The sequence below is a fragment of the Bufo bufo genome, chromosome 2 (assembly GCF_905171765.1).
Source record: "Bufo bufo chromosome 2, aBufBuf1.1, whole genome shotgun sequence".
In the NCBI taxonomy this organism is placed as follows: Eukaryota; Metazoa; Chordata; class Amphibia; order Anura; family Bufonidae; genus Bufo; species Bufo bufo.
Window position 1 is genome coordinate 788698762 of NC_053390.1, and position 18913 is coordinate 788717674.

Below are 18913 nucleotides of genomic sequence, written 5' to 3' on the forward strand. Positions count from 1 at the left end.
TTGGTAAGTGGGGTGATGATATGAAGAAAGCCTCCTATATCCCCTGGGGAATCACTGAGGATGTGCAGAAGAGAGGGGAGATGACGGTAACCGACTGTGAGTGGTAAGTGGGGTGATGATATGAAGAAAGGTTCTTGTATCTCCCCCTCCTTCCTTGGGGAATCACTGAGGATTTGCAGGGCAGGGGGAAGATGACTGTAACTGGCTGTGATTGGCAAGTGGGGTGATGATGTGAAGAAAAGTCTTCTATTTCCCCCATAGCAGGATTTCTGGAGTTTGTATAGAGCAGGGATACCCAACCTGTGCCCCTCCAGCTGTTGCAAAACTACAACTCCAAGCATGCCCTGATAACTGTAGGCTGTCTGGGCATGATGGAAGTTGTAGTTTTGCAAGAGCTGGAGGGAAGCAGGTTGGGCATTCCTAGTATAGAGCAACTGAACGATTAGTAAGAGGGGTGATAACATGAAGAAGAGTTGCTGTATTACCTGCCCATATACCAAGCTTCATTAGGGGTCCCTCAAGAGTGAAATTACTTTTAAGGGGTTAGGAGTCCTTGATGTAAGAACATATGACAACCTGGGTAAAATATGACACTTTCCAGTCCTCTCCCAGTTGCAGGGTGAGTATAGCGGAGGTCACAGAGGGAGATAAGCGCTGTTTACTGCGGCCTCCTTCGCTCTCCACAACGTCCTTTTGGCCTCAAGATTATAAATGATTTCTTGAGAACCAGAAACTGACCGAAGGTTCAGCCTCCTGAGGCAACACATTGCATAACCGCATCCCATTAACCATTCACTGTGTAAAGATATTTTTTTTTCTTTAACCCCTTCTTGTAGTGGTTGGCAGCCCTGAGAGCCCACGTTGTGTAATGAAGTGTCTCGCTTTACTTCCAGATCCGGAGCACTGGCGAGAGGCCCAGTAATGAAGAGATTGTACGCTTCTCCAAGCTGTTTGAAGATGAGCTGACCCTCGATAACCTGACCAGGCCTCAGCTGGTGGCTCTGTGTAAGCTCCTGGAGCTGCAGTCCATCGGGACAAATAACTTCCTGCGCTTCCAGCTGACCATGAAGCTGAGGTCTATTAAGGCGGACGACAAGGTAAACCGTGTCCACCAGATGGTTCCTCTCGGTTGTCTGTCAGTCCCTGCACTATAAAATGGCCGCTGTTAACGTTTCTTTGCGTTCTTTCCGATGACAGCTGATTGCCGAAGAAGGTGTGGACATTCTGAATGTAAAGGAACTGCAGGCAGCGTGCCGAGCCAGAGGAATGAGAGCGCTAGGTGTCACCGAGGAACGGTTACGAGAGCAGCTGAAACAGGTCAGAGAGCGCCGGTAAACATCTCGCCAACATGCGTGATCTGCAACCTGCCAGACTTTGCTTCTGTCATTAGACCTGGACATCCTTTGATCTGCTAATGGAGCTGAAAACTCAGCATAACTTCTGTTAATATTTAAAGGGGTTTTATCACCTCCGACATTGGAGGCATATGGCTAGGATATGCCATCAATGTCAGAAAGGTGCAGATCCCACCCAGGACTTGTGAAGGAGAGCATAATGCACATGCATAGCCTGCTCTCCATTTATTATCTATCCATGGGACTGAATGGAAAGCGCACCACGCCAGCGCGGCCACTGCTCCTTCACCTCTAAGAGACTTCCGGAAATAGCTAAGCCAGCTCTTGGCTATTTTCCAAAATGGAGGGTGGCCGTGCATGCGTGGCTGCCGTCTGTTCACTTTGGGGGGGTTCTCGTTCTAGACATAGGAGCAGGTCTCAATCGTGGGACTTGCTCCTATCTGACACTGGTGGCATATCTTGGCAATGTGCCACCAATGTCTGAGGTGAGATAAGACCACCAGTATAAATGTTCCAGGTGGGTTGCCATCCAGCTTTCCCAGACTCCTGAATGGTAAATCTATATGATGATACGTCTTGCAGCTCCATCCATCTAGGCCAATCTGCAATTCAGGAAGTTAAGAAACCTGGACCACAATCCCTGACCACGTTTGGTAGTCACCCTGTTGGACCTTGGAGACAACTTCTTTAATTTGTTCTAATCTGTTATGGTATGGAGGGAATGTAAGGTTTTACATAACTAATGGACGTGTCCCTCTGCCTTTTCTGTTCCAGTGGCTGGAGCTGCACTTGAATCAGGAAATTCCCACATCACTGCTGCTATTGTCCCGAGCTTTGTATCTCCCTGACACACTGTCACCAGCTGATCAGCTCAAAACAACCCTCCAGACGTTACCCGAAAGCGTGGTATGTACACCAGCCTCCCAGCTCAGCAGATGTGCATTCCTGCCGTGAATGAAGTCCAGCAGCGTCATTTAAAGGATACGTCTACCTGGTGCCAAAAGTCCTACCTTTAAAAGGAAAATGTGTGCATACATACATTGAAAGTCAATGGAGGACGGATCCATTTTCTATTGTGTCAGTGAAAACGGATCCGTCCCCATTGACTTACATTGTGTGCCAGGACGGATCCGTTTGGCTCAGTTTCATCAGACGGCTCTCGCCAAGCAGCGTTTTGGTTTTCATCTCCAAAGCGGTATGGAGACTGAACTGATGCAAACTGAGCGGATCCTTTTCCATTCAGAATGCAAACTGATCCGTTTTGGACGCTTGTGAGCGCCCTGAACGGATCTCGCAAAAGGACACCAAAACGCCAGTGTGGACTAAAACAGTGCTTTGTAATCTGGAAGCCCGTCAGTATTTCATGCTGCCAGTGGTTAGGGCAGAGTGAATATGACAGGTCCCTTTTAAAGGGGTTATCCAAGTGTTTAAAGGGGTTTTCCTATTTATTAATTTTTTATTAATTTTTTATTTTACTAATGACCTATCCTCAGGATAGGTAGTCAGTATCTGATCGGTGGGGGTTCAACACCCAGGACAACCACCAATCAGCTGTGTGATAAGGGAGTAGCGCCGCGGGCTTCTCTCTGCTTTTCCTAGGCCGAGTGACATTGCGTTTATTGGTCACGTGGCCTAGGAGCAGCTCAGCCCCATAGAAGTGAATGGGGCCGAGCTGTGATACCAAGCAATATAAAAACAATAAATACAATATACAGCGCTGTGCTTGATGAGCTGCGAGAAGGCCGCCGCTCACACAGGAGCGCCGCTGCCTTCTCGAACAGCTGATTGGTGGGGGGTGGGGGTCTCTGGTGTCGGACCCCTACCAATCAGATACTGATGACCTATTCAGAGGATAGGTCATCAGTCTAAAAATCCTGTAAAACCCTTTTAATACCGATGACCTATCCTCAGTATATGATCGGTGGGAGTCTAACCTCCGGCACCCCCTCCGCCGGTCCGTGTCAGTGATGTCACGTTCATCAGTCACACGGCCTTTGTGAAGCTCAGTCTGATTCAAGTAAATGAAGCTGAGCTGCATTACCAAGCACAGCACTAGCCAATGGACGGCGCTGTCCTTGGTAAGGTGTAAGGAGGTGAGGTTGCCAGGTGTTGGACCCCCAACTGTTCAGGTATTGATGACCTAACCTAAGAATAGGTTATGAATATGAAACCTCTTTTCAAGGTTTAAAAGGGTTGATATTGAAGACCTATCCTCAAGATAGGTTATCAGTATCTGATCGGTAGGCTCTGACTCCTTCACAGTATGCCAAGTGCGACACAGTTCATTTTAGAGCGACTGTGCTTGGTATTGCAAGTCAGTCCCATACACTTGAGTAGGAGCTCCTTTGCAGTACCCCAACACAGCCCCTAAACTTATGAACGTCATACATAGGGGGCGCTCTCTCACTAAGCATCCCCGAGTGGATCAGTGGCGGTTGCAGTATTACATAGACAACCATTGGTTGCAATGCAGAGGTTTCCATCCTCTGGTTCTCCACTTTCAGAAGGTGGGCTTGCAGGGACCAACTGCTTTACGAAGGAACCATTGATTTCACTGGCCTTTTATTTGGCATCTTGCATTTGATTTACAGTAGCAGCAATCTGAGTGGGTTCTATAACTCTAGAAACCTTGGAGAATTGTTGGAGATCTAACCTTGTCCTCTGTTTTCCAGGGTAAAGAAGCCCAGGTTAAGGTGGCCGCAGTGGAGGGTGAAAAGGTGGACAACAAGACCAAGCTTGAAGCCACGCTTCAGGAGGAGGAGGCAATCAGGAAGGAGAAGGAGATGACGAGGTTGGCTGAGGTTGCCAAGGAAAGCTTACAGACTAAGGTAAAGCTGTTTCCTTCTTTATTGGATTGAGAAAATCTTTGTGAGGTCCGCAAACCCTCCAGAATGCCAGTGATTTATGTGCCTTCCCGCGATGGGTGCATGTGATTCGCTAGAACTGGAGCTTGCGTATTTGAAAATTCAGCTGCTCTGACTCCATTAGGCTCTTACTCTGGAGGACTTGACACGTCTGTGCTTTGCACAGACAACGCATAGCTTCATCAGAACTGTGTAATGCTACATATCCCCTGTGGAGGCGCTGCAGGAGAATCTAATTCTTGCTACCAGGCCTCTTCAAGAGATTACAATTGATCGCTGGGGAACACAAAAATGGGCCACCTTGTCATCAGCTTATTTTCAGGAGCCCTTTCTAGGATTGCAGAGAAAGGACCTTCAAAAAGGGCTGTAGAAATAGGTAATCAGTATTAAAATCTAGGAAAACCCCTTTAAAGGGATTGTCCCAAGATTTAAACTTTACCATCTATCCACAGGATAGTGGATAAGTTCCTGATCAGTTGGGGTCCACCAACCACTAGGAAGCCCATGGGTCATGAGAATGGGTGTCCTGTGGACAAGTATAAGCTTTTAATCATAGCACAATCCCTTTAATGTGGTTCTCCAGTTCAACAAAAAAAATAGAAAATCACAGAAACAGAACACTTACTTGTTGACCTCCTTTTTTGAGCTGCAGATCTGTAGATTCCACGCTCCTCTTCTGTCGTCCATGATGGCAGCACCACTTCTCAGACCATCTGGTTCGCACTACATTGGTAGTCCCAGACCCTTCCTGCTTATTCAGCCCTGCTCTTGGATTGGCTGCCATGGTTGACGTGAGCAATGCTAGCCAAGTGTCTAGGACTATCAAATGCATCGTATGCATGAGGGTACTTTGAGACAGCGGTGCGGCCATCTTGGAGGAGCCTTGGAATATGTGGATCTGCAACTAAAAAGATGGGAAGGAGGACACAAGGTCAGGGTGCTGTTCATTCCCCAGTTATTGTGAACTTTTTTTTTTTTTTTTTTGTTCCTTGAACCCAGAGGGTGGCTTTAAGTGATTTCATTAAGGTGTAGAGGAGGAGGTCAGGGGTCCACCACACAGGCATTGCTCATGGAGACGCTCATTATACTTCATTAGGTGGAGGCAGCTCCGGAACCAGAACCCGTTTCTGCTGAAGTGAAGAGCAGTTCGGCAGCGAGACCAGAAGTGGCTCCAGCACAGGCAGCCGATCAAGCAGAGGTTCTGATAGACACCGCGCCAGTCCTGGAGGGTATCAAGGTTTGTGCCGTGTTTTATGTCCTCTTACATTTATCCCTGGATGGGATAACTGCAGTGGTCCCAGTGCGCTATCCAAACCATTAAGTAGCAAAATAGGAATGTGTGGTGCTCCCAGGCCATTCCACTTTCCTGTTTTTCTGCTTACTTGTTTGTTATCAGCGGGTAAGGGTGTCGTATGCCAGCATCAGACAGTGGACCACCTTGCATACACTGTGTTTGCTGCCGTCAGTTGCAGATTTCAGCGACAGATGCAGATATGAGTTAGAGGAAATGTCACTTTAAAATGTATTTTATGTAGAAGTTGTAAATGAGAGATTATTAGTGTAAACCAGGGATGCCGGACCTGCGACCCCACCCCAGTAATTGCAAAACTAAAACTCTCAGCATGCCTGGACAGCCTACTGATATCAGGGCATGCTGGGAGTTGTAGTTTTGCAACAGCTGGCGGGTCGCAGGTGGGGCATCCCTTGTATAAAATATTCATTAGTTGATGTAGGGGGTGATAATTGTGCCTTTTGCATCATGCCTCGATGCTTCTGCCAGTTTACATATGTTCCTACCTGACCCAATCCTATCAAGGGGAGGATGACAATCCAATCCTGCATTTAAAAGGGGGCGCTCTGTAAATCTGATGGATGGCGTCCCCTGCTCCTGCTCCTTTGCCGATGCTGCATATGAGCAGATGTCTCGCTGATCCTTGGTCTCTTTGATCAGTTTGTGCCATTGCAATTCTAAATATAATTGTGACTGAGAACGGGACGGATCTGAAACTGTCTCTGACCTTCAGGGCGAGGAAATAACCAAGGAGGAAATTGACATTCTAAGTGACGCTTGCACGAAGCTGAAGGAGCAGAAGAAGTTGCTGACGAAGGAGAAGGGGGAGTTGTCTGAACTGAAGGATGACGTGCAAGAATACAGTGAGGTAAGAAGCGGAGGGGGAATGTATCGAGGCCGGGCTTTCATATGCCAGTATTGATCTAGTTTTGCACTGGATTGAGTTGCACGAAATGTATTAATAAATTTTCCGCACCTCGCCAGCCCTCCGTGCACCACAACGCCGTGCACCACAACGTCACCACTGCAGTTATGAGCTGGTGTATGTTTTTGTTACAATTTACAGCAGTTTTTGGCATTAATTACATTAAATTTAGTGGGTTTGCAGGAGGCGAATTCCCCTCCAGCTAAGCCCTGCAGAACGTGCACAGTTGTGATGAGCCTGGAGTGTAAAAGAAAAAAAAAAGTTTAAAGTCACAAATTTCTGAATTTTGTGTGCGCAAAAAAATTGCCACCAGCAGGCTGACGTCTATCTGAGAAAAAAAAAAACATCATATGAAATAAATAAAACCTGCCATTCCTATACAAAGCCCAGCCCTTGACATACTGCGACTGGAAGCTCGGTTACATTTTCATTTGTTTGGGATGGGGGAAAATTGATAAGCCTTAGGTCACAGATTAGGAGTGTTGGGGGTGGTCAGTAGTGCTGTCCCATCAGTTTCTTTAGTGAGTGGAGAAGACGGGATCGCCTCCACCACCCCTGAAGAAGGCTGTGTCTTTAAAGAGCGCCTGGAGCCAGACTACATAGTTAATTGTATGCATTTTGCAGGATCTGGAGGAGATGAAGAAGGAACTTTCAAAGTCTGGACAGGAGATGGTGGTGGAGGAGTCAAAGGCGAGCAAGAGGCTGACAAAGAGGGTGAACCATATGATCAGTTCAATTGATAAAATCATATCGGAGCTGGACAACGAGGACAAGGTGTTGGATGCAGGAAGTGGTACATCTCCACCTGTTGGGTAAATGCTTTTTTTTAAGATTTTTTTTTTTTTTGTAGACCACAGCATCTGATCTGATCTCAGCGGGTTTCTTTCTTTAGACCTGTGCTTAGCTTGCTTCTTTTGCTGCGATAGCCTAGAATGAAAGTGTCATCCGCTGCGTGAATGAAAGCCAAGCCGCGCTCCGGACAGCAGAGACACGGAGCAGTAACATGATTGATAACGCTCTTTGCTTCTCTGTGATCATTTTACTACAAAATCACGGTGACAACTTTATCTCTCTGTGATTTTGTAGTAAGAAGATCACAGAGAGGCACGGAGCATTATCAATCATGTTAGTGCTCCGTGTCTCTGCTGTCCAGAGCGCGGCTTGGCTCTCATTCACGCAGCGGATGACACGCACGGCATCCGCTCGTGTGAAAGAGCCCTAAGGGTAAATGCACATGAATAGGATTGCGTGCGGATTTGCCTGCGGAAAATCTGCACCGTAGGTCATGTACATTGTATTCTATGAGAATTTGAAATTCTCATGCACACGATACAGATTTTTTTTTTCCGTGCAGATTTTAAAATCCGCAGGATGTCAATTGATTTTATTTTTCCTGACCGGATTTTCTCCAGTCACTTTCCCTGCAAACACCTGCGGATTTCAGTGCGGATTGCACATAAATTCTGAACGTGTGCGTTTACCCTAAGGGTTTTTCAGTCAAATAACCACACCGTGACAAAAAATAAAGAAAAGACAAGCTAGTAACACTGTAAATATACAGATAAGGCTCTGTATGCAGTTCCCCTGCCATTTCCTTGTCTTTGTGCGGCCTCTTGAGAACTCACAGAACTCGCATGGCAGGTTCTACTGGTTTCTGCCGCGGTTGTTCTCTTTGCAGCGGACCTGCTTACGACTTGGCTCCATTGAATGGAGCTAAACCGCAAGCAGACACCTGCGGCATCTGTCTGGACACAATGCTAGGAAGGGACTTGTCCCTTTTTGGACCAGTCGTAGTGTAGTCCCTGAAATTCTGGCGCCGTAAACCGCCATATGAATGGGCCCTAAGAGTATGTTCACACTCTGTTGATTTCACAGATTTAGGCCGCAGTTTTTGCGGCTCGGATGCGAACCCATTCACTTCAATGGGGCCGCAAAAGATGCGGACAGCACTCCGTGTGCTGTCCGCATCCGTTGCTCCGTTCCGTGGCCCCGGAAAAAAAATATAACATGTCCTATTCTTGTCCGTTTTGCGGACAAGAATAGGCATGTCTACAATGGGCCGCCTGTTCCATTCCGCAAATTTGCGGAAGGCACGCGGATGGCTTCCGTTTTTTTGCGGGTTTGCGGACCGCAAAAAAAAACGGAACGGTCGTGTGCATGAGGCATTACTGGCAAAGTATTTGGAGGCCGACGCCACTTTTGAACCTAATTTAGTATCATAACTTTGTCAATACCTTTGATTTTATTACTACTGCTGCTGCCCCCTGCTGCTCCCATGTGTGTACTGCACTTAATATCTGTAAATTTTACATAGAAACTGCATGTATGTGCTGAGGTGGGAATCTCCTCTGTATGATGTCCCATCCCTGCTGGACCATACGTCTTTAGTGCATTCAGTTTTACCCTGGCAGGAGAATGATTCTTGTTTCCTTTTTTATGTGTCTGTCCTGTTTTATCCTCCTGTTTGCACCTCGTGCTTTGTGTCCCACTTCATGTCCACTGCTTGATTTTGTGTGTTTTGCCTTGTTGCAATCATCCAGTTACTTTCAGATCTTTTGTGAGCAGCAATCATCAGAGGTCCCTGGCGTAATTGCCGCCCCGTTTCCCTCTCCCCCCACTGTTTTGCTTGCTCTTTTTCTCTTATTTTAATGCCTTTAACTGTTTGCTGTACACAGATTGTATTTCGCCTTTAGGGAGAATCTCGTCAGCATTAACGAGCTCATCAACATCATGAGGCACATCCAGAAGATCCCAGAGCAGAAGCTGCTGAGAATAGCCGAGGCTCTGGATGAGAACAGGGACGGAAAGATCGATCTGGATGACGTGGCTAAGGTACGTTGTGAGCCCCTTATGTTTATAATATAGGGGTGGTCCAAGATTAGGAAAAAGTGGGGTACAGGCAGGGATGTTGAATCTCCCCCGGCTCCAGCGCAGCCATTTCTGTCCTTCCCGCCTGTCTTTGTTTACAGGGCTGCAGCCAATCGCTGGCTTCCGCAGGGTACCTTTGAGAGCAGTGATTGGCTGCAGCCCTGTAAGCAGACTGGCGGGAGGACCAAAGCAGCATCTTATGAGTAGTGGGTGTTAGAACAGGTAAGTAGTGCTTATTCTGTTAATTTTATGCCATTGCCTGTCTGTGCCTCTTGTTTTCCTAATCCTGAACAACCCCTTTAAGGGAACGTTTAATGTATTTTGAACCTCTTAAAGAGGACCTTTCGCCTCTCCTGACATGACTGTAAATTCTGACTTTCCACGTGAAATAACAGTTTTGGAGCATTTTCTCTTTTGAGAACTGTGTTTTGCTGGTCCTCTGTTATTCCACCTGGAAATAGTTGAATAAATTGACAACTGGGTGTTACCATGTGTTTCATTTGTCAGTATCCCTGACCTATTGGCTTTTTTCCAATTAAAGTAAAAATAATAATAGTATATCAATAAAATGGTTCTATAAAAAAAAACAAAAAAAAAACGCACATACAGCTACACGGGTGGAAAAATAAAATAGTTACAGCTATTGGAACGCTGCAACAAAAATAATCGCAAATTTTCCCCAAAAAAGTAAAAAAATATAAAAGTTTTTAAAACTTTACTTTTGGTATTGCTGTAATCATACTGACCCAGATATACATGTTATTAATGCCGCACAGTGATAGGTGGCAGTATTATGGTCTCATTCCCCCCCTCCTTCCCAAAAAAGTTAATATATGAATCAATAAGATACAATGGTGACTTTGAAAAATGGAACCTACATCTACATCCGGGGGGAGGGGGGGGGGGAATTTTCTGGTTGGGGACCACATTATCTGACTGAATCAATCGCAAGGGCCAACAATGAAACTTAAAGGGATAATACCAACTGACATAGAACATATAGTATATATACATCATAAATGTCTGGTTACACCTCTAGGACTCCAATCTAATGAGAGAATATATGGAAAATAAACCACAAGACATGGACATGCTCATCTATTACCAGGTGGTTGAGTGGCCGCAGGTTAAAGGTGTTCTCGGGACTTCTAATATTGATGAGCTATCCTCTGGAATATCAGATCAATGGGGGTCCGGCAGACTGTGGCTCCTTTGGGATTGAATGAACAGTTGTCATTCAACAGTTACATAGATCCTTAAGCCCATTGATCCACTCATCTACGTGTACTCTTAAAACCTGTACATTCTTCAATCCCTACCTGTTTCTTGTCTCTTTTCTTCCTCTTGTTTTTTGCATTTGCTGCTGCTTTCTGTGGTGGAAGTATATTTTCTAGTTTAAATCGCAACAGTCATTATGAAATCCAAATATATGAGCTCTAAATAAACATACTATTCGGAGACCAAGGAACCATTGATCTCTAAATATATAAATATTGTTTAATGTGTCATGTGGAGATGTTTTGCCTACCTACTTCGCTGACACATTGAAACAGATCCGCTCTGTTGTAACGTCAATCCTGTGCGGTTTGGGGCGGCGCTATGGCCTTTGCGGCCGCTGGACTGACAGCCGATCTGCCTAGGTCTTTGCTCCGTGATAAAGGCTGTTCTGTTTGCGGTTGCTATGACAGCAGGACTCGCCGAGCGCCTCCCATCCCGGCCGGGTCACCTGATCGGGAAACTATCATGTGCTGTTGTCACGTGACCCGATCAGCTGACGAGATGACGTCAATGGGCGGAGAATGGGCGGAACTGGACGGCTTTTTAAACGAGCCGCGAACTCACCCTCACTGCAGCTGCCATACGCGGAATGCCGAGGCGTGACACCCGCACCCCTCTGTGAACAGTTGGTGTATCACGACTGTACAGATAAGTACCTTGCTGACTGCATGTGCTCAAACCTTATCGCTGTACAAGCGCTTTCTGGCACATAGCATTGAACTGTCTTTTAACATCATCTGGTGGGCGATAATACACCAGCAAAGCTGATTCAATGCTTGAGAGACAGCCTCTTTAGTTTCTCTGAGTGCAACTCAGGTCATATTGTATTGTCATAGACCTGGATTTTATTTAAACTGGTGGTCTATCTGTTATACCATGTCTTATGATTGACTTTTGAACTGATAGTCACTTTATTATTTTTTGCTGATTGATGAATCAAACTAGTGACCCTCAAATAGGTGGTCACGTGTTAGTTTGTATGTCTTTTGACCGAAATGACTCTAGACCCAGCTACTTGGTAACCATTGTGTCTATGACCCTGAATTCAGGTGGTCATGGGGGGGTCTTTTGAGTCCTTTCTGGTCAAATGACAATATTTCTGTGTATCATTAGTGTGGCTATTGCTCTGGATACTTGAGAGCCACCTCTTGCAGAAATTTAAATATTTGACAGAACTTGTGACACATACAATTCAGTCAAATTTTGTGACCAATACATTTAAAGGTTGTAGTCCCCTGAAGATTTGTTAACCTTCAAGGAAACGCGTCGGGACGTTCTTTATTAACTTGGGACCTACCATTGATCCCTGAGCACTGTACCTATTGAGTTTATTTATCACAAATTTTATAGGTTGTGTCATATATGTATTTATGGGACGCTCTTTATTAATTTAGGACCGACCATTGATCCCTGAGCACTGTACCTATATAGCTCATTCATCGCAATGTATATAGGTTTTCTCATATACACATATATATATAATTTTTGTTTGTCAGTCTTTTATACACTGCCCTCCTTTATCTGATCTGGTATGCTATTCTCTAGAAATAGGGACCACATTCTATCTTTCGGACAAAGCTGGGCAGTCCAGGTCTAGGTAGGGCGAATTAGGGTTGGGATAGATCTTTAGTGTGTTGAGGAGTTAGGATAAGGGACATCTAGGGCTGAGACTCAGCAGTGTGTCCCTCTTACTACGCATCCTCTCTTCTCAACCTATCAATATATCTGTCCCTTCCTCCTTTTTTGGTCCATCTTTTCTCTCTGTGTTGGCATGCCAACAGAGAGTTGTATGCAATATCTCAATTGCACTCAGTTTAGATTTTTTCTATACATCAAGGGCCTATTATTTTAACTATTAAATAAATAAATGTTAAGTATTAATATAGCTACCCATTTTGTGATTATTCTTTTGGACTTTAGGGTTTAGCCTACTTAAATAGCATCGGTCTGACCAAAACCCTTATCTTGGTTGTGTCAATTGATAACAAAAATAATCGCAAATTTTCCCCAAAAAAGTAAAAAAATATAAAAGTTTTTAAAACTTTACTTTTGGTATTGCTGTAATCATACTGACCCAGATATACATGTTATTAATGCCGCACAGTGATAGGTGGCAGTATTATGGTCTCATTCCCCCCCTCCTTCCCAAAAAAGTTAATATATGAATCAATAAGATACAATGGTGACTTTGAAAAATGGAACCTACATCTACATCCGGGGGGAGGGGGGGGGGGGGAATTTTCTGGTTGGGGACCACATTATCTGACTGAATCAATCGCAAGGGCCAACAATGAAACTTAAAGGGATAATACCAACTGACATAGAACATATAGTATATATACATCATAAATGTCTGGTTACACCTCTAGGACTCCAATCTAATGAGAGAATATATGGAAAATAAACCACAAGACATGGACATGCTCATCTATTACCAGGTGGTTGAGTGGCCGCAGGTTAAAGGTGTTCTCGGGACTTCTAATATTGATGAGCTATCCTCTGGAATATCAGATCAATGGGGGTCCGGCACCCCCGTCGATCAGCTGTATGGAGAGATGGCGCGCAGTGTACATGTGCCGCCTCCCGTCTCTCTTCCTACTTGCAGCATCGAGCAGGAAGGGAGATGGCACGTGCACACTGGGCGCGCCTTCCCTTCATACAGCTGATTAGCGGGTATCGGACCCCCGTCGATCTGATATTGATGACCTATCCTGAGGATAGGTCATCAATATTAAAAGCCCAGACAACCCCTTTAATCGAAAAATAAAAAAGTTGATTCCTTCAATGGATCACAGATGAAACTTGTAAAACCTTGGCTACCAGACCCTTTTTGGTAAAGAATTTAGTAGAGGTGCTCCATAGTGTAGAATATTGGGTATCACAACTAAAGATTAAATTGGTGTACTTGGCAGATATAGTTGTGAAAAGAACAGGTGCAACAGGGGAATTGACAAACGTGTGGCTGCTCTACTCCCGCAGGGAACCAGGATAAAATCACAGGGAGCAATTGGAAAACCAGGAGTTGTCAGTCACTGCCACCAAGAAAATACAGTTTAAAAGTTTTAGTAAAAATCCATACTATTTTCAGGTGGTCCCAACCGCTCCCTGATTTGGACCAAACTGGAAAGATGTAGTACGGGTTTTTATTAGAAACCTTTACATTGGCTGATAATCAGGCGAAGGTGCGTTCTTGATCATTGGCTTGTGTAGACACGACAGGCTCGTGATCGGCTCATTTGTCTCATCTTTCATGTGGGACGAAAAATCATTGTTGGCAGCACTTCTTCCCGTTTACAGAAAATGCAGACCGTATAAGGATCGAACAATCGCATCAGTCTCCGTATAGTTTGCTTCGGGCGGTGTAACTAGCCCTTTAAATAAGCACAGACCGCCACGTTTTATCGGCAGTCAGCTCATTATGGCTAGCCATTGGCCCATGTGAAATGACCTTACACTAACAGTTCTGCCCTAGTGCTTGGGCAGCAGGGGGAGGGCTGCTTTAGCTACTCATATCTCTGGATTGGTAACAGCTAGATATAGAGCTGGTATTCCAAGCTTTCAAACAATACTAGAATCGCATCATTATCTTCACTGTATCAGAAGATATCACTGTTAGAAATCGTGATGCAGTGAATGCAGCTGAAAGTGAAAGTAAATGCAGCTTTTACCGCATTTATTCCCCACTCTATTTCGAACTGTGATATCTCCTGCTGATGTTGTGCTTATGCTGTAATTATGATCTTGTCTGAAAGCTTTCAAACAAGACCAGACCCATGTCTCTAGCTGCTACCAATCCAGAGATATGAGCAGCTAAAGCAGCCCTCCCCCTGCTGCACGAGCTGCGCTTGGGCAGAACTGTTAGGTGGTTAAAGGGGTGCTGCCATCTTGGACATTAATGGCATATCACTAGGATATGTATTAATGTCAGTTAGGTATGGGTCCCATCTCTGGGACCCTCTGCTATCTCCTGAAGGAAGATCAGCAGAGTACGGACGGCTACCCTCTATTCACCGCTGTGGGAGTTCCAGGACTAGCCGAGCACTGGCTCAGCTTTTTCTGGCAGTCCCATACTGGTGAATAGAGAGGTGGCAGTGCTGCACAACCCCATTAAATTCACATTTATACAAAGACCATTCCACATTCCTTGGTTTTTATCCTCAGGTCGTGGAGCTGATTGACAAGGAGGACATTGACATCTCCACCAGCCAGGTTGCCGAAATCATGGAACTTCTGCAGAAGGAGGAAAAGCTGGTCGAGAAGGAGAAAGCGAAAGAAAAAGCTGAGAAAGAGCAAGTGGCCGAAGTGCAGAACTAGACCGCCCCGATCCATACCCCGTGTACACATTATTCATACAGCTGCTACCGTGTTTCTATTGCTTTTGAAGTGATTTCATTGCCAGGTGACATATTCCCGTGCACTGTTATATGGAGTGAAATAAAGGCTTCATGTACATCTCCCGCCATTCCAGGAACATCAGGATTTTTACCACTTTTTTTTTTTTTAACCTTAACATCCAGTGCAATTATTATTATTATTTTTTTTTCACTATTTTCTTTTTGCACAATTAGATTCATCTTCTCTGTTCTAGACCTTCGGCCTCGTTCTGCCCTCAGAGGTACAGTAAACCAGCCGGTCTCTCTAGGAGGTGCCCGGCACTGCTACATCCCTACCCCCTGCCTCCCGACACTCCGGTTGTTTTATGCGACTGTCCCTGGTCCAAAAAAAATTAAAGGGGTGGAATTTGCAGAGTTTTGTAGAAAAATAGACCATTTTATGGAGCATTCCCTATGTAGGTAGGGAGGTACCTGCGCACAATTCATAGAGAATATAGGTATACCTGTCTCTATAGCCCATATAGAGGTTATGGAGGTAAAAGCCATTAGTAATATAGAATGATATATATTTAGTTATATAATAGAAGCCATAAGGTGTATGGTAAAATATTTGATTTAGTATAGTCCCTATGCAGATTGCAAAGATAGGGAATATAGCAAAATATCTGCATCATGATAGAGCCATATAGATACCTGTGCTTTGACCATAAGGAATTCATATTAGACCCTATGCATAGTCCTGTGTAGTTAGAGGTACCCGTGCAGAACCGATAAGGAATATAGAAGACCATCTACTTCATGATGGATCCATATAGGTACCTGTGCTATGACCATAGGGAATGTATATTAGACTTAGAGGTACCTGGGCAAACCATCTGCATCCCTATAGTTCTATATAGGTACCTGTGCTATGACCATAGGGAATGTATATTAGACCCTATGCATAGTTCTGTGTAGTCAGAGGTACCTGTGCAGAACCCATAGGGGATATAGCAAAAGATCTGCACCCCTATAATCCTATATTGGTTATGTAAAACGGTCCTGTGCCCGCAGGGATTATAGCACGACCTCTTTGTCAGTATGGTCCTAACACTTGCAGTTCCTATAGGGAAGAGTAGGACAGTACAGTCTTCTATAAGTAGACAGGTATCTATAGAGAGCTGAGAAGAATACAGTGGACCCGGGGTATCTGTAGAGGTTTTTGTGCAGGACTCATAGGGGTTATAGCAAAACCACTAGGGCAGTCCCATGTAAGTAGAAAGATCTATCCAAGCGGACACCAGGCTGTTGACTACGGCCGTAAGGACAGAGCAGCTCGGAAGATGCATTTCTTTTTAACTAATCCCTCCATTTTGGTTTAGCTTTTGGGAGTGCAGCAGAACCTTTAAGTACAAGCTGCTTTCTCTGTGCGCCCTCCAAATCCTAAAACCGTGCTCTTCACTATGGCCGCTGTAGGTGATGTGGCGTACCTCACAACAGTCCCGTTTTTTTGTTTTTGCACTGGTCTCAGAGTGGGTGGGGTTTGTACAAATATGCCCAAAATGGGCGTTTCCTATAGGTTTTATGGGCATTTGTGGGCAGGGCTTTTAAAGCGTCCCGCCATTGTGGACGCAGATGTTGGGAGGTATACCTATTCGGTACCTGCATAGGTAGCATCTAAGGAAGGGTGTGTGTTGGCTGTGTGACCAGGCGGCCATAGTGAAGATGCCCCAAGTATTGCTGATTTGACTGTTTTGTTGTATATTGGCCTTTATTTTTTTATATTTGAATCTTAATTTAAGTTCACAAGGCACAGAATGTATTATTGTGATGTTTTTTTATTCATTGCCTTCATTCATAGTCTAGGAAGATTCCTCCTATTTATTTCAGGCCCGGTCCTGCGGTGCTTTTTGTGTTCAACGCCAGGAATGTGTTTTTTTTTTTTTCATTTCTATGCATTTTAATACAGCAGCACTCGGATCTTCACTTAATCAATAGTGGATATTGTGTCCAATACTTTTATACTAATGATGAGAATCTGCTTTAATCTTCCTGTTCTGACTGTAAGTACAATAAATGGCGATATGTATACGGCAGGCGTGGAGTCGGAGAAGTGGATGACCGCTCTCCGGCTTTTCCTGCCTCTCTTACTGCTGCTTTGCTAATAAAACAAATGTCTGTAGAAATATCTATAAGAATGTTCACCGTGTATATTCTTATTTTATGGAACTTCCCAGAATTAACGGGGTTGTTCGGGTTCACAGCTGAACCCGGACATATCCCTATCTTCACCCCTCCGGCCCACCTGATATGAGCATTGGAGCAGTTACTTTGGTACACCGCTAGGAGGAGGCTTCCGCCCAGCATTTATGCCGGTGAGGTCACCGGCTCTGATGGGCGGGCTTTAGCGCTGCCCTAGTCATTTTACAGGCTAGGGCAGCGCTAGAGCCCTCCCATTAGTGCTGGTGATGTCACCGGGCTCACTGCTAGGAGGAAGCCTCCACCTAGCAGTCCCTATGGAGAGCCCGGTACGTCACCGGATCTCCAAAAAATGCCTTGAAATGCTCCGATGCTCATATCCTCATATCAGCTCTGAACCCGGACCACCCCTTTTTTAATGAGTGATTTACATCGGACCACTAAATCTAAGGGTGCTTAGGTAGACATTTCCTGACACTTGCCTAGTGATAGGCTTATGTCTGGACATTGGGGCCATGTTTAAAGTGACTGTCCCATTTGGCCTGCCCTGGTATGGTATATGGCATCATAAATGAGGTCCAGCTCCAAAATACCTATTAGATTATGGAGGTCCTACCGCTGGGACCTCCACTGATCACATGATCAGGGATACCGTTATCTGTGGAGCACCCTGAAATTAATAGAGTGGCCGGTTGGGCATGTGTGCAGCACTTCAATTCATTTCTATGGGAGTTCTGGCTCTCTCTCCGGAACTCGCCTAGAAATAAATAGAGCGGCTGCATGCATTCCCAACCAGCTGCTCTGTTCATTTTGGAAGGGTCCCATTACCGTGATTAGTGGGGCTCCCAGCAGTAGGACCCCACCACTGATCTAATAGTTATCCCCTATCCTTTGGGGTAAAGATACCCTTTTAAGTTAAGACCCTATGTATAGCAGATCCAGAGAGCACAACTGCACCTAATAAATGGGCCATGAAATGAACCTAGGTCTCTCTTGTAAGAATCAGTGCTGTGACCCCTCACGCCTGCGCTGAATTGCTTAGGGGCATATGAATCACCCAATTTTCCAGGGTATTGAGTTACACTATGGGACGTAGTTCAGTGCACTGTTATTAAAGAAGCACTCCAGAAAAAATTGTTTTTTTGGGGCTATATAGAAAAGAATAATGTATTGACTTGTGTATACTTGTTTTAGTTGATGTGCCATTTTTGGTTTATCTGCCATCTTGATTTGTTCTTCGTCTCAGGTATGGTTCCCCTAATACGGGCTACATTTCCCATTATGCCTTTGGCTTTGGAGAGACAGAAATAGTGGTCTCATTACACTAAGGATACCCAGTGATAGATCCATAACATAGAAGATCAGTCCTCTAATTCATAATTCATAGAGTTTGTCTGTTTGAGCTTCAGCCTGTCTTCCCCGTCTCCTGCTGGTGATAGGTTTCTCCCTATCAAGTAGGAGGTGTTGGAGAGCAGTGTGAAGCTGAATCTTAGAAATACATAGTAGATTCTGCACACAGCACTCACAGATATAGTGTAGACAGGCAGTGAGTCCACATAGTTTAATAACTGGACCATATCACTACTAGAATATTTTTATTGAGTTGGCATTATATGGGCGGAAATATATATATATATATATATATTTTTAAACTGGGCTTACTGTTCCTTTAATATTAGTCAAGGTGTGGAGTTTACAGATACATATAGAATTTGTGAATGTCTTTACAAAGGCCTTTCTATAGTAAAGTCACTTTTACTCATCAGCTGCCTTAGCGACAGACATGTAATTGTGAGGAGCAACACAAGAAGCCTTGCCAA

At 44.8% G+C, this 18913-nt stretch overlaps 1 protein-coding gene across 4 annotated transcripts in view; it reads left to right on the forward strand.

Moving 5' to 3' along the window:
* The window catches only part of LETM1 (leucine zipper and EF-hand containing transmembrane protein 1), a 55848-nt gene extending 38804 nt beyond the window's left edge, over window positions 1–17044 (forward strand). The window contains exons 6-15 of one of the 4 annotated variants that reach the window (XR_005776412.1): window positions 894–1097; window positions 1198–1317; window positions 2130–2261; window positions 4028–4183; window positions 5316–5456; window positions 6244–6378; window positions 7060–7247; window positions 9111–9267; window positions 14743–15730; window positions 15815–17044. Coding sequence is in view for 2 of the 4 variants with exons in the window: in XM_040419223.1 (XP_040275157.1) it covers window positions 894–1097; window positions 1198–1317; window positions 2130–2261; window positions 4028–4183; window positions 5316–5456; window positions 6244–6378; window positions 7060–7247; window positions 9111–9267; window positions 14743–14895 (1386 nt within the window). In the remaining 2 variants the exon portion in view is untranslated. Of the gene's footprint in view, window positions 1–893; window positions 1098–1197; window positions 1318–2129; window positions 2262–4027; window positions 4184–5315; window positions 5457–6243; window positions 6379–7059; window positions 7248–9110; window positions 9268–14742 lie in introns of all 4 variants that reach the window. The other 3 variants (XR_005776413.1, XM_040419223.1, XM_040419224.1) reach the window with 3 other exon arrangements.
* The last annotated feature ends 1869 nt before the right edge of the window (window positions 17045–18913 follow it).